The 16,586-nt window shown below is 34.0% G+C and overlaps 1 protein-coding gene across 2 annotated transcripts in view; it reads right to left on the bottom strand.

Moving 5' to 3' along the window:
- Nucleotides 1-6,258: 6,258 nt before the first annotated feature.
- LOC123322966 (netrin-B) overlaps nucleotides 6,259-16,586 on the bottom strand; it is a 408,729-nt gene continuing 398,401 nt past the window's right edge. The window contains exons 5-8 of one of the 2 annotated variants that reach the window (XR_006539234.1): nucleotides 11,044-11,112; nucleotides 9,541-9,733; nucleotides 8,040-8,284; nucleotides 6,259-6,626 (exon numbers count right to left, since the gene is read on the bottom strand). Coding sequence is in view for 1 of the 2 variants with exons in the window: in XM_044911087.1 (XP_044767022.1) it covers nucleotides 8,128-8,284; nucleotides 9,541-9,733; nucleotides 11,044-11,112 (419 nt within the window). In the remaining variant the exon portion in view is untranslated. Of the gene's footprint in view, nucleotides 8,285-9,540; nucleotides 9,734-11,043; nucleotides 11,113-16,586 lie in introns of both variants that reach the window. The other variant, XM_044911087.1, reaches the window with a different exon arrangement.

Raw genomic sequence — 16,586 nt, 5'->3', positions numbered from 1 at the left:
TAAAACTGAAAAAAATCAATGGAGACTTACCATGTGTTTCTTAATCGCACTTATAAGCGTCCACCTGGTACAGCGTCTTTTCAAGAACTAAACAGAGGAAGCAACGAATTTCGCCATCTCTTTTGAAAAACGAGCTCGCCAATTGGTCAAGGAATAATCAAGAAGGGAATAGAAGGCAAATTTTATTGGCTAAATCAAATAGAATACGTTTCAGTCCAGAAAATGATTTCGAGTGGCCACAACTGGTACCATGGCCACAATCGGTGCCGTTACCCTAGTTTAATCACTCTAATCAAACGCCGGGAAGAACATTTTTTTTAAGAAAAGGCACAACATACAATACTCGACCAAAACAGCATGTGAATCAATGGAGGGAAAAGCTTGTGTGCCCCACGGTGACGATCGCTTAGCTGATTTTGACAAATCGTTAGAGTTCCCTATTGATGAGGGAAGACTTTGAGGATTAAAGGAGCGCAGTCGTTCGTTGCGAATTCATTGAGATGACGGCTGACTAACGGGTGTCTCTGATGTTCATTTTAAATAAAAAGTTAATATTAAACATATCATCTAGGATGTGAAAACTTAATAATTTTTGTTCAGGATGGCCTATCAAATATCTCTCTATCTCCTCAAATCTCTATCAAAAGGGGAAGTAAAAAAAAATTAATGTTTCAATCATAAAAGAATATCAATTACACATTACAAAACATAAGACGTATAAAAGTGCCTAAGAAGATTCAAGTTTCAGATCTGCAACTTCAAAGACATAATAGTTATGAGAACTTTTCTGAATCGTCAAAATCTCATTTTTTGCTAATAAAAAACGAAGAATAGTATAGGATGGTACAGTTTTCACTATTCTTTGTTTCTCTGAAAAAGAGCTCGGAAATGTGTCATCCGCTGTTTTCTTCTAGCTTTTATACCTAGTTCTAGAGATTAAGATGTCTAAAACACTGGTGTGTGCACTTGTCACTTTTTGCAAGCATCAACATTTCAGAAAATCGGGGATATGGGATCAGTTTCGTGGCGGCGCCACCATGTCATTTGCTTCGTTCTATCCTTGTTCTACCAAAGGAAGTCCAATGATCTCTCGTTTTATTTTGTTTTGCGTTCATATATCGAATATCGATCAACGAGTTCAAAATATGAACTGGCCCATTTTGTCAGCTGTTAAGGATTATTTATGATTTACACTTTAATTTTCTTTGTAAAAACAAATCCTTCAATATTTTCAACACTATGGAATAAAGGGTTCGAAGGAGGATTTACTGTTCTTCTTCAAGATAATTTCCGTTTGACAACTTGAATTCGTGAGGGGGGTAATTCAATATGATTTTAATAAAACATAGTTGATTGGTCAAATATCCATCAGTTGACGGAAAGGGAATTTTCACTATATCTACTCAGGAAGAATATTTGAAGTAACAGACTCGAATAGATTTATGTATTTCAGATTTTCAATACATGCTCACAATTTACATTACGTATTTCCAATAGGTACAGTTTCTTTGAAATATTGCTGAAGTTTCCATAAAACTTAGCTATATCGGCCCCGAATGTTCGTTCATCTGATTTGGTTCTGCCTCAAATTCCAACAACACCGAATTCTTAGCTGTAGTTCTTCATTGTCCATACAGAAAACTGAACGACATGTTGAATAAATGAATGTTCTACACCCCTTTCACGAAACTAATATATTTTCACACACCAATAATCGTTTATAAATAGAACATATTCGTGAGTAGTAGGAAGTATTCAAATTATTTTCAAATATCAATTGACAATGCTCTGTCAAATTCCAAACAGCGCTACCTACAGTAGGAGAAACGAAACTGATCCCATATCCCCACGAAATTAAAAACAAAATCGAATCAGTGAATACACCAGAGTTTTAGACATCTTAGTAGAGATCCCCTGAGTAAACAACGAATTGTGCCCATCTTGTATATACCCATTCTGATAAGAAATTCACCTGAATAATTTCATTTCACACTTTCCCGGCAGATCAGCAGATATTCTATATAATACCTAGGAATTGTATACAAATTATTTCATACATTGCCTAGGCATTGCATATAATGCCGGAATTATACACATTTTGAGGGTAACATAGATACGATTAATGGTTTAATGTATGCTCAGGAAAACTAATGATGTCTCACATCATTCACCAACTAGCAGTATTCTTGATGTTTATATTCATCATTACAGATTGAAGGCCAAAAAATTCATCGAGCAAATTTATTATTATCACCTCCAGATATACATACAAATTTTTGCCAGAGTTATTCAGCACGGGATTACATCAGCGTCTTGCTGGCAATAGTTCAGTAAGAAGACCGATTATGGAAAAACTGCAAGATTTTCTCCATCAGCACATTGAATTGGTTTCTTTGTACAAGATCGTATGCCATCCGATGGCTACAAAATTAGTGTGATCAGACGCCTGTTAGAGAACACGTCAGTCGTCTTAATGCGCCGTTAATTGAGAAAGTCGCCATTGTTGTCGTGGGTGACAACTTGGAGTCCCGTGATATTTTTTGACATCCTCGACAAACGATTAGCTTCAGTGAGTGTACGAAACGCACCGTACGCGTATGATGCTTTACCAGTTACCAATTTTATTTTGGGTCGAGACGTTTTTCACTTATCTCTAGACGGTTAATTTCCTCACTGGTCAATATATATGTCATATCTTTATACACACTTCCTTATATAGTTTGCCTCATTAATTTTTCTATTGTTTTTTCAGGTGCTGAAGGAAACTCAATTCCATGAATAACTTTTTATATCGAAATTTTACGTAAAATTTAAATCCTTCTAAAGATATTATTAACGCGAAAGTTTGTATGGATGTGTTAGTCTTTCAAGCAAGATAAACTGAATGATTTCAATGAAACTTTACCCTAATATACAGGGTCTTTCCCGAGGAACCTCACCCATATTTATACGGGAAACTACTGAACGTATTTTCATGAAATTCAGCACTTATAAGTATTTCACGATGCTGATGAAATCTAAAATATTTTCAAGGCATGAGCACCTCCGGTTTTTTCGGAAATGACGTAAACTTCCGTTTTTCAAATTAGAACACCATTTTTTTATTGCAGAAATAGATTCCTTAGAAAATTTCAAGTTATTTTGATGTAACATTTTTCAGTTTTGGTTGGAAAATTCTCTCTGAGCGGGAAAATTCGAAAAAAAATCGAAAATAGAGCTCCGCTGAAACAAGAATAACTTCGAGGTTTTTGGATGGAAAATTTTCATTTTTGGGATTTTCAAGATGTAAGATTGATGTATCCACTTCAAAAATCGAAATCGCGATTCATGATACAGGGGGTGAAAAAATCGCTTTCAAAGTTAGGGATGACAAAATCGTGAAAAATCAATTTTTTCAAATTAGAACCCCATTTTTTATGGCAGATATTGAATCTACGTTAAAAAATAATGTGAGTGTATGCATCACACCCTTGCCCTAAAATGGATATTTTCTGAGTTATTCACAAAAAACTGTTTTTCGTCTTGAATTTTCAGCTATTTCTTTTCCCTTCACGCCAAAAAGATGAAATTTTCAGGAACTGTTACTTAAACCATGTTTTAGATTTTACTACCCTAATATGCAAGAGAAAAAAGTTACAGGTTGTTCCTAAATAGATGGCGAATTTTGATTCGAATTTGTATCGGAAACCTCTTTATTTCAACTAATCGGCCATCGGTTTTCTCTCCAGTGATAAATAAATAATTCCTTATGAACCATATGCAAAAACTTACCACGTTTTACATTCTTTTTTCCAATGATAGATATCATTAATTACATCTGCCAAATTCCTCTTCATTCAGTAGCATTTTGTGTTTACTATTAATTTGGTGATAATTCGTATTAAGTTATAAAATCGATCACTATGCCTAATTTTACCAATGAAGATTATTTAAATCTCATTCTACTTCATTGAGAATGTAATAAAGTTGTAGATAGAACGATTCGACTGTTCATTGAGAGGTTTCCTGACCGACCCAGACCAACGAGAGATACCATTAACAGAACCATGACAAACTTGAGAAATGTCGGATCTTTCGTTAAGAAAACTATACTCAGATAAAAAAGTGTAGTAGAAAATGAGAACAACGAAATTACAGTTCTTGCATATTTTCGTGTGAATCCTCAAAATTCTCTCAAAGATGCCGAGATTGATCTGGGATTATCTCAATCGAGTGTTTGGAGAATATTAAAATAAAAAAACATAAAATGCACCCATATAAATTCAATAGGGTACAGCATTTGAAGGAATCTGATTTCGTCAGGAGAACAGAGTTTTGCGAAGCTATGATGATTCGATTTCAAGAGAATGAAAACTTTTTGGACTGTATAATTTGGACAGATGAATCTAAATTCACAAAGAATGGTTCTTTCAATAGGCATAACAGTCATTATTGGGATGAAGAGAACAACCACCACTTCAGACAATGGAACTTTCAAGAGACCTGGAGTTTCAATGTTTTTTGCGCCATCAAAAATAATGCAATTCTCGATGTTCACATTTATGATAGGACTTTAACTGGTAAGATAGAACACTACACATGTTTGCATTATTTAAAGAATGTTCTCCCTTAGGAGATAGATATTCTGACATATTGACTCAAATAATTGAGCCGCTAGTACAGAACCATAATGACTTATGGTATCAACAAGATGGCGCGCCTCCACACAATTCACTCAATGTGTCAAATATCCTCTACAGGCTATTTGAAGATCGATGGTTGGCGAACAATGGTCCACATCTGTGGCCACCACGTTCTCCCGATTTAACTTCTTTAGACTATTATGTTTGGGGTAGGATAAAAAATATTGTCTACTCAACTCCCCTGACTGATAAAGAGGACTGCATAGAACGAGTCAGAAATGCGTTCAGGTTTGTTTAGATTTTTAGATTCATAGTTTTGAAACTCAATTTGGTTTTTAAACACTTTTGCAGATCTCTTCCTCCCGATGAAATAAGAAGAGCAACGCACGTAGCATTTCCTGAGACGTATAAATAAATGTCTAGAAATTAACGGTCAAAACTTTGAGAATCTTCTCTAGTTATAACTGCGAGAGTTTGCCATGGTTCTCCTAATAGTAACTTGAAGTCGGTTTCAAGAAGGGGTGAAAAATCTACAGCATGGTTCAAATAACAGTTCCTGAAAATTTCATCTTTTTGGCGTGAAGGGAAAAGAAATAGCTGAAAATTCAAGACGGAGAACAGTTTTTTGTGAATAACTCAGAAAATATCCATTTTAGGGCAAGGGTGTGATAGATACACTCACATTATTTTTTAACGTAGATTCAATATCTGCCATAAAAAAATGGGGTTCTAATTTGAAAAAATTGATTTTTCACGATTTTGTCATCCCTAACTTTGAAAGTGATTTTTTCACCCCCTGTATCATGAATCGCGATTTTGATTTTTAAAGTGGATACATCAATCTTACATCTTGAAAAATCTCAAAAATGAAAATTTTCCATCCAAAAACCTCGAAGTTATTCTTGTTTCAGCGGAGCTCTATTTTCGATTTTTTTTCGAATTTTCCCGCTCAGAGAGAATTTTCCAACCAAAACTGAAAAATGTTACATCAAAATAACTTCAAATTTTCTAAGGAATCTATTTCTGTAATAAAAAAATGGTGTTCTAATTTGAAAAACGGAAGTTGACGTCATTTACGGAAAAACCGGAGGTGCACATGCCTTGAAAATATTTTAGATTTCATCAACATCGTGAAATACTTATAAGTGCTGAATTTCATGAAAATACGTTCAGTAGTTTCCCGTTTAAATATGGGTGAGGTTCCTCGTGAAAGACCCTGTATATACAGGGTCCTACAATATTGCGTTAGGCTTCCATAGCTGCCAAACCAGACGTTTTAGGAATTTAGTTGAGAAGCCTTCCCTTTGTAATTTCAATTCTGCATCTCAGGAAATTATTTTCTGATATGCAGGGTATTCCCAAATACACCAGTAGTCCTCTTAACCAAATTGATTTTATACACTGAGATTAATAAGAAATATAGCAACACCGTACAATTATCGAATACTGTACATAACCGTATATGTTCATATGGTTATTATAAATAGCCAACGAATTTCATAACAAAGTGGCTGCCGATCTTGAGTTATAAATAATGATGTAACAAACAACATTCTTTCATATATTGAGATAGAAAGGATTGTTTGCAATTTTTCGAATGGTGGCATATTTTCAAGGTTGAAAATCAAAAAACATCCATTTTGGTATCGTAATTTTTATTGAATAGAAGGTACACAATGAATTTACAAGAAATCTTCAGAATGACCCATTTTGGCGACTCGAAATATTTCAGTAAGGCGTAAGCAACGAACTATGATAATTGTGTTCGAATCTGTTTGAGCCGATAATAAATATCATAACACAGTTAATGACAGATATGCAATTTTGTATTTATACATTTATACGTATAAATTAATAAAAAGTTGTGTTCGAACTTCCTCTTTCACAATATTTCGAGTCGCACTCCTGAATGAGTTTAACAAAAATAAAATGAAAATAATGGCAGGAGCAGATTACACTTTGAATATCATGCAGCAGGTAACGGGACGCTTCGTTTCGGTATTGCTGGAACACGTTAAAATTTGATATGTTAACAACATCAAAATATCTAGTCTAAATCTACAAATGGGTATAAATATTTCTAGAACATGAAGATATTATTGAATGTTATCCGCTAGGAACTAAGTAATATGCCTTATGTATACGACAATAATATGAATTGGAAATTTTGAATAGGTTAATAACATTCTTGGAGATGCATCTATCTATATAACCGCTAACTGATATATCCATGCTGCCTTTTTAATACTGTACAATCTTATCCTAATATCTTCCCATTCAGTCTTTATCCACTCACAGAAATACAGAATAGTCATCCATTTTAACAATTCGAAACTCAGGTTATTGGGAAGACCATCAAACTTTTTAAGTACGAGAACAAACTACTATTGCCTCATCGGTGGAAAAAAATTCCAATATTTACGGCTATGTCAAATGTGTGTCCAACATTTCAAAGAATCACTGATATGGGTTCTGAGGAAGCGAAAAATAGACGAGGACTAATTGTTATATAGTTTCATCTTTTGTTTTCGTAAAATAAGGGACTCTAGTTTTTTTTTTTGGATACATGATATCTGAATTGCTTATTTACCTACTCATTTCAATGCAATATGGAGTCTTGTTAGTCTGATTATTGATACGAATCTACTGAAAAATTTCTTTGACTAGCTGACATCTGTTTGAAGAAATTGACTTTTTAGGAAATTGTATTGGAGTTTTAAAACGAAACATTTCTTTGGAAAAAAAGATTTGGTGGCTTATTTAATCTATATCGGAAAAGATCAGAAGATCCTCATTGAATTTCAAATCGAGTCGAACAAAGCTAGAATTTTTTTTCAATGAGGAAGTGGTTTATCGAAATATGCTGATATTTATCATATGCTATTCGTTCAACAATTAAGAATATTCATGAGAGTTGATGAAAAATATATCGTTTCATTTCAGAACTTCAATGATAAAATTGTAAGAATAATATAAACAGTGAACAAGAAAAAAAAACCGTTACAGAGATGACATAAAGATTCACATCTTATATCCAGTAATTTTTTGATGAACGATTCTTTCTCGTCTCCTTATTTTTCTATTTGATGAAGGCATGATTTTTTTTTCGTTTAACGGGACTCAAAATTTTACGAAATTAGGTAATGAATGACTATTATTGGGTTCTCAAGGTCTGCCACTCAACACACGCTTCTGAGTAGAATAAATAAATTATTTAATCGCTAATAGACATTTATCTCGAGACAAAAAATATTTACATAATATAAAACATGGAAGTTACAACTGTTATCTAATAAATAATTATTGGGGATTAACCAATAGTCACTACAAAAATGCATTTGGTACAGTGCATTGTTAGGTTACTCGAAAAGCTCCCACGGATTCTTCAAAAATTCAGAATACTGAAATACGACATACATAAATCACAGTAAAACTGCCAGCTGATCATTCGATTTTACAGATACGTCTTTTCAAGCTGAACATTTTCAACTAGGGAATTGGGAATTCAGTTGCATTTTCTGGCCCTACGTCTGAATCTTCTCATTCTCTGGTCCCATTCATCCCTCCATTCGATAACTATTGACCGCTGGGTGATTCCCAAGTTGCCAGAAATGGTACCTCCAGGAGAGTCGTCCTTCTCTCTTCCAAGGAATAAGTATTGTCTGGAAAAATATGACAATGAGCATCAGTTAGTAAATGATTAGGTATAACAGTAATATGAGCATCTCTGACGGCTGAGTCGCCTCCGATATATTTTCTACAAAACTGAATTTTAATAAAACGAGAGGGTTGATTTGAAAAATATTAAATAAATATCATGTTGCTTTGATGTCCAAGAAAAACATAGGGGCAGTTATTATTGATTCATTTCTGAATACGTATAATATGTTTACTTCATTCCCAGGTAAACAGTGTGACATATCTGATATGTTTTCTTGAAGAACTAATAGGGAAATTTTATTTTTCTGTAACCATTACTTGTCTAACAATACGATATTTGAGATGTGCCCGTGCTGTATCCAAATCCAAGTTATTTCAACGTTTTGTAAATTCCACCTTCCAGCCCAATGATATCCACGTAACGTATTTGGAACTTGGCTCTATATTAGTGATGTATTATATTGATGTCATGGACAGTGTATAATTCATTCTATTAGTCTTTTTAACCACCGTTTGGGGCACTGCAAGACTTAAACAAATATGCATGGAGTATTGTGAGAGACTATAATAACAGTTATGTAAACGTAACTTATGGTTATGATGAACTTTTTTTTTTAAATAGGTTGAGTGTTTTCAAGGGTTTAAAGTCTGAAGAATCACATAACATAAATACCCCAAAATACATAAAACTGCAACTCCGCCAGTGGCCAACAAGTTACAACCAGTTACTTGCCCCTGTCATACGCATATGTTAGTATACAGAAAAGAATATTCACCATCATGTATCAGTATACCTGCCAAATATGGCAATATACGTCAAATAGTTTTAAAATAGAGGCAACAATAATTAATAATCTATGAATATTGAGCTGAGATAAAATATTTACACCATAGAGATTATTATCTCTACCTTTTTTAATCTTAGGGAAGACATGGTTAAACTGAATGAATTCAAATATTTACTTTTTCATGTAGTTCGAAGTCATTGATATAGACTTTAGGAGTAGATAATTTTCGATTTTTTTGCGTTAAAATCCCCTTCAATAATCAAATCATTCTTAGATAGGAGACACATTTTTATCTATGCAATTTGGCTTGAATCGAGCTCAATATTTTATATTTGAAATATTTCCAATTAATAATGAAACACTCTTTATGTATATGATCACCTACCTTTACACATTATTAACAGTTAAAAAAATATTTTTCCGATACAGAACGAGAGAAAAATTCCAGAACAATAATCCGAACTACTTACTTGCCATCCTTTATCTTGGGACATTTACAATTGAGGTCAGCTTCTGGTACAACCATAATCATTGTACCTTTTCGGATTCTGGAATCCCTGTTTTTCTTATAAATATATTCTACGTATATCATGAATCGGACCCAGCCCTTTGTATGTTCATCTTCGCTATTATCGATGTGGGACAGAACTCTGGCCATTATAGCTGTAACAAAACGATCAGAAATTATTTCTTGAAGCAATGACTGAAGAGATAAGATAGCACAAGTTCCACATTGAAAATTTAAAAGCAAACTTGTTGTCTACTATGAAACATCCACTGAAATCATATGAAAAGATGAAGAATAAGATATGAAAATATGTGACGTTTGACAAAGACAATCAGGTGCCAGGCAAAAAGAGATAAACTTTGGTTCGTAGAGAAGCAAATTATAAGATTGATTCCAATAAATTTATATCGATCATGTGAGCGTGATGACAGCAACCCCCAAAATCTTAAATGGGAAGGAGGGATGGGTCACACTTTGTTTTAATAGTAATTCGGTTGCCTTTTCGAAAATGTCATACACTTATTGAAAATAAATAAAAATGTAGAAGATTTGCGATAACAAGTGTTGCAATGAAACATGAAAATAATTATTGGATACTTTTCAAAGAAATAATCGAACAAAAAGCCTAGCTTTATGCCTGTGATATATTTCGTTGAATTCGGGATCTCCCGCGCTTTGAATGATGCTATTTTATATGGGGTGTCCCATTTGAAGAATAAGAGAAAATGAATCATTTTAAAAATGTGGTAATATTGCTTCTGACCTCTGACGTCTCATAGAGTGTTCCATTTAAAAAAAGGTAACTTTGTATTTCCACTCTGTACACTAATGAGTAAGTCGTATTGTATAAATGAATTATTGAAGACTGATTTATCCAGAACACATTGTACTTGAAAATTTTTTTGGTAGCTCCTATAGTTTCGCATAATATAAGGTATAGAGTCCTTCGCTGGCGGACACCCTGTACATGAGAAGCGTAACCAAAAAAAAAAATTACCTGTTCCATATTTTTTATAAAATAATACTCAATTACCGAAGATATGAATATTAAGCTTTACTTTTCACTGTAAAAATGAAAAAACGAAAGTTTTTCAACCAACCCATTTGAAACACCATAGGAAAAAACTGCGCTTTCAGCCTACTAACGAGAAAAACTTGAGAAGCAGGAATTTTCGACAGTATAAATAAACAGATTTGTCAGAATAAGTGTAAAACAAAATTTTGCTGCGATAGACTCTAAGTACCCCCTGTCGCCTTTATCAACGGTCAATCAGAAATTCATTTTTCAACCATATAAAGGGAGACCATCGAAAGTGGTACTTAGTGATACGAAGAATATGTAGATGAATTTCCGTGAGTAGATGTCACATTATCATCCACCATGTCGATCATGTTGAGTGTAAAATGCGTATTATTGAAAACTTCATGTTAGTTATTCTTACGCAAATAATTAAATATCACTCACCGAAATCTCTCTTGCAATATTTATTCAAATTAAGCCTTCTTGTTGCAGCCTTGCATTTTCCACATGCATCTGAAAATAGAAATTATACTTTTTAAAATATAATTGTAAATAGATGTACGTAGAATGTAGAGAATATACAGAGACTAATAGAAATGTGATGAAAATCTAAAGAAAAAATAATTTCAAGGAAATATTAACGATCGTATAGGTGGTCGCCACTTCTTCTATATTTCCACCTTCAGTTAGTTTGAATCAATGTCGTTTTATCGTGTCTTCTTAATGTTTCATTTTCTATTTTAGTGCTCCCGATGACGAGACAAACAATAAATCTCGAAAGCTCGAGCTGATATCCCAATAACCCCAATATAGTTTACTGAAAAAAAAATATGCAGACGGATGTATTGGAAGAGGTGGACTCTAACATTGGCCTGCTTGATCCCCTGATGTGACACTCCTCCATTTCTTTCAGTGGGTTTATTTCTCGGTTTATTTGAATGGAAATGGATCAAATATTAGATCGAATAAATGCTGCTTGCGACGAAATTCGTAATAATCGTAATAAATGTAATGTAATAAAACGAGCAGTAATGAGCCTCATGAAGAGGGTCGAAAAGTGTATCTTGAACACCTACCTGACAGAACTTATTATCCACAGAAAGACGATTTATTCTGATGATCAAGTTTCAATTATAAGTTTCAAGATCAGTTTTCCTTTCCATATTTGTGTATTATCAATTACACAACATTTTATCATTTTGAATGACCGAATGTGGAATAATTGTTGCACACATTCAACAGAATATTTGTTGAAGAAAAAATTGCAATTAAAAATTTTCAAATCCATTTTCATGATGTGCTCTATTCCTTAGAGGCGTGTGACCACAGAACAATTATTTATAAAACATGATCCACAGGTTGGGCAACCCAATGATTCATTTAATTCGAGACAATCAAACATGCAGATAACGAGAATGTTGAAATTATGTTTGAAAATCTACATACCGGGTGTTTTTCATGAGTTTGAAGTTGAATGAAGCCTCACTGCGTCCAGCCCTGATTTTTGTCGAATTTTAATGTTCTGTGTTATTGAAACTAACAACTTTAAACTAAATATAAATTTTCAGTCGAATCGATCAAAAATAGGAGTTATAGCCAAACGAAAATTCGAGAAATTTCTGAAAACCCCCTGTATATCGGGAACAGCGTACCTAAGACACACATATGCGGAGTTTTTGAACACAGCTCAATGCCCTATGCCCTATATTCACGGTTTTTGAGCTATATTTGGGGAAGGCTAAAGAACATTCGAATTTGCATAATTGGAAGCTGAAATCCTGTTGGTAAAAGTGTTGTATTGTGCGTCATCGTGGAAGTATAAAGGGTATAAATATTTCAACAGTAGATTCTTGAGGTAAAAAAAACACTTTTTTTCTTCATTATTTCTGCCGATTCAGCCTGGATTAAAAGATATACCCATTTTAAGTTTTCATAATGAGCTATGCCACACCTGGAGAAACAAAATTCCCTTCAGAATAACAAGCTAAATCCAGTGGCGGATTTACATATTTGCCGCCAGTAGGCTATTCAAATTTTGCCGCCCTTACCATAATTATTTCGTTCAAAATATTAATGTAAATTTTTGTGTCAGTGAAAATGTAACTTTGAGATTTGTACACTTTGGTCCTAATAACTACTCATAATTATTGTGACCTAGGGATTCGATGTGTCAGTTCCCAAGTTTCCAGATCATTTTTTTTTATCATTTTTTTTTTTTAGTCAGTCTTCTCATGAGGCGAAGTAATGGAAATTCCCTTCAGAATAACAAGCTAAATGCTAAATCTATGACACTACACATTTGTGGATATTGAACAAAGTTTCATTCAGCCTAAGTACCCAATTCTCCTAATATCATAGATATTTTTTAATTTTTGAACATCAAATTACTCGAAAACGCTGCATTATACGAGAAAATATGAAGAATACTTTTTTTACAAAACGTTCAAATATTCATTAGATAGCGTACGTCCCACTTATTCACTTATAGTTTCAAGAGTTGGGTTCTTTGAATTTTTGGTATTTTTATTTTACGTAACGCGGTCATAAGTCATAATGAGAAAACTGGGAGACGTGCGTGATATCTTTTGTTCGAAAAAGATTTATCAAATAAATGAAAAATTATATTCCGAAATTCATTTCATTCGATTCAACCGTTTGAGAGCTTAAAAATAAAATTTTTTATGGTTTTTCAACAGCCTGTATCTCTCACACCGAGACGATTCGGAAAAAATGATATAGGAAAAAAGTTTCTTTTGACCTCAAGAATCTACTGATGAAAATTTTTTACGAATCAAAGACTCACCCTGGAATATTTTCATAGATATAATTTCTTTGAATAATTTTTCCATATTTTTAGCTTGGTCTGTTCAGGCAAATAGCGTTCGATTTTTGATCTCAATCAATGCAATAGAAAAAGTTTAGACGTTCTTTTAATGGTATTTTCATGCCCCAGAAATAAAATATGAAAATTCTAAGAGAATGAATTTCCATACTGGTCTACGTCGTTATGATTTCACCATCTACAACTCTTTGCATCCTAAAGTGACAGAGAACTGGGATGACTCTCTACCTAACGATTGAATATTCCACGCAAACCATGTATTTAACTACGGACCAATTCTTTCATTCGAAAACCTTGGGTTTAATTAAGCCACATAGCCAAGAGGGAACCGAACTACATGACGATTACTACTTCATTGCAAAGTCAGGGAACATGCACTTAAATGAATCCCCGTTGGAACGAACATGGTCCTTTCACCAATTAATTGAAATGAGAACACAGATCTCATTACAGAATAAATATTATTGCCTGCATATCTGACATCCATCTCTTGACTTACTCGGTCTGCGGGAAGAGAGCAGAGATGGTTCAATGAAACCTATGAAACGATATAACCTTCAACATGGATGGGTTTATTCATGAAAATGCAGGGAGACACTTTGGTATTCAATGCTGTCACTACATCCTCATTGAAAAAAAAATGTTCCAGTTTAATCCTTCTTGGTTGGTTATTTTCAAGAATAAATACTTATACCAATAAATGGTTGGTGCGTACTTGGTTCCCAATAATTTCAATAAGTGAAGAATGCACAGAGGACTAAGTACTTCACTCATTATATGGAAGAGTAGAGGAGAACGATCGCCGTACTAAAAAAAGTGATACGATATATGTAGAGTCATTCGGGGTAACTGAGCGCAGTGGGTAAGTGTGCGCAGTGCGTATATCTCGACTATGCAATTTATGAAAGAGGGGTTCATTTGGGTGCAGCATGTTCGCAGAAAAGCCAAATTAGTTTTTCATAGGAGTGCGCCGTGCCACGTTTCTTTAACTTTTTATTTGCAATCAATCAAATTCACTAGATTTCTTGTTAATTTTTAGCATCTCTGCAAATTCTGCCAGGTCCAAGTTCCGAGTCCGACAGTGTTAAACAATATTTTATTCGATCATGGGCATATTAATCTAAATATATAATAAAAAATTTTAGGTTCTCTTAGCTGCTAAACTCTATTATATAAGAACGTCAATTCAAATTTTGGCTTACTGGGGAAAGTGTGAGCGGGTAAGTGTGCGCATAGATTCATTATATGGGCATTAGTTCAGTGAGGAATAAATTATGACATTGTTCATTTTCTTGGTTAAGACTCGATCAATATTGTCCTATTTGTTCAGAAAAATAGGAAGAGCCACCAACAGGGGAATGTATCAAGTGTTGTGTTCACCAAGAATTGTGGCACGAACAATAATGCACTGCTTGTAAAAAGGCGCTTCTGTATTGACAATAAACAGCATTTCTCTAATATTGTAACATTTTGATGACATTATTTTGTAATTTGTTTTGATTGTGTGGTTCACTAAGTACTGCGTTCACTTACCCCGTGAGGGTGCGCACACTTACCCGCAATACGTGGCATGTGAACGCACTCCGACTTTCTCTATTAAATTCTTTTTTGCGGGAAGAAAACGTTTTTGTTTGTTTGCTTTTTGATGTTTTCTTATAGATTAGAAAATTCTCTATCTTATGAATATGTTTTAATTTTCCTAGCTTCAATATTTGAAACAGGGTATGGTTTGAAAGGCAAAAGTGCGCACAGTTGCCCCGAATGACTCTATATTATGTTTATAATTGTTTTTTGAAAGCAGGATATAGATATAGATAGTCATCTGATAATAATAATTGGTAGAACACATCAAGACAGCAAAATGTAGCTATCTCAGATTTATCATTTGTTAGCACTAGATTCTGTTATATTATGTAACTATTCAGAAAAGTGCATTTCCGAACCATGTAGGTATATTAGTTAGATGTTCTTATTCAGAAGAGTCCACTTCTTACAAGGGATGACAATTTGTATTGCGTTAATAATGAATCCGTCACTTTTTTCGATATCTTCATCGCAAAACAAAGTATTGTGCAGAAATAACACCTTTGACGTATAGCAGATCACAAGAGTTGTCCTAGTCAAAGCTCTATTCTTTGTCCATATTTTCAAATTTTTGTGCATTTTAATGAATTGAAAATAAAAATATAGCACATCCAACAGAGTATTTCATTGATATCAATTGATTCGGATCAATGTTCAAATGAAAACTAACATCCTAGTCACAAAACAAAAACATATATATATATATATATATATATATCGGTTTAAAACGCGCGACGACGTTGTCCGATGCCTAGATTCCATTGTTTGCGATCTTCCCATTGTCCTATTTGTAAGTTTCGATCGCTCATTGCTTTTCGTATTCCCTCCAACCAGTTTTTCTTTGGTCTTCCTCTTCGTCTTTTTATATTTGGTATCCACTCCATTATTTGTTTCGGTAATCGTGTTTGTCCCATCCGTTGAACATGTCCATACCAGATCAGTTGTTTTCTCTCTATATCATCCATGATTGTGCCTTCTACTCCCATTTGATTACGTACTTCCTGGTTTCTTATTCTTTGCATTCTTGATATTCTAGCCGTTCTCCTCAACGCATCCATCTCTGCAGCTTCTATCCTCTTCTTATTTCTTTCTGTCAGTCTCCATGTCTCGGACCCATATGTTAATTGGCTTTTGATCATTGTATTGTAGATGTTGTACTTTCGTGATCTAGTTATGTTTTTGCTCCACAATATTCCATTCAAACAGCCAATCACTTTTCTTGCCGCTGTTACTCTAGATCTTATCTCATTGTCATCTGTGCCGCTTGTGTCGAACTTCACTCCCAAATACTTGTACTCCTCGCAAGGTTGTATGCCTTCTGCACCCCCAATATCCAGTACACTCTTTTCGTCTCCTATACAAAGGTATTTGGTTTTTTCTAGGTTCATTTCTAATCCCCAATATTCATATGTTTCTTTCAGTTTGCGTGTCATGTATTCCAGATCTTCCTTGTCTCCTGCGACTATTACCTGATCATCCGCAAACTGTAAGGTGTAAATGTTTGTATCATTCAGGGGTATACCCATCCCAGAACATTTTCGCTTCCATTGCATTAAAGCAT

This window comes from Coccinella septempunctata, chromosome 1, assembly GCF_907165205.1.
Source record: "Coccinella septempunctata chromosome 1, icCocSept1.1, whole genome shotgun sequence".
Lineage (NCBI taxonomy): Eukaryota > Metazoa > Arthropoda > Insecta > Coleoptera > Coccinellidae > Coccinella > Coccinella septempunctata.
Note: the sequence above shows the minus strand (reverse complement) of the source record. Positions and strands in the feature narration are given on the sequence as shown.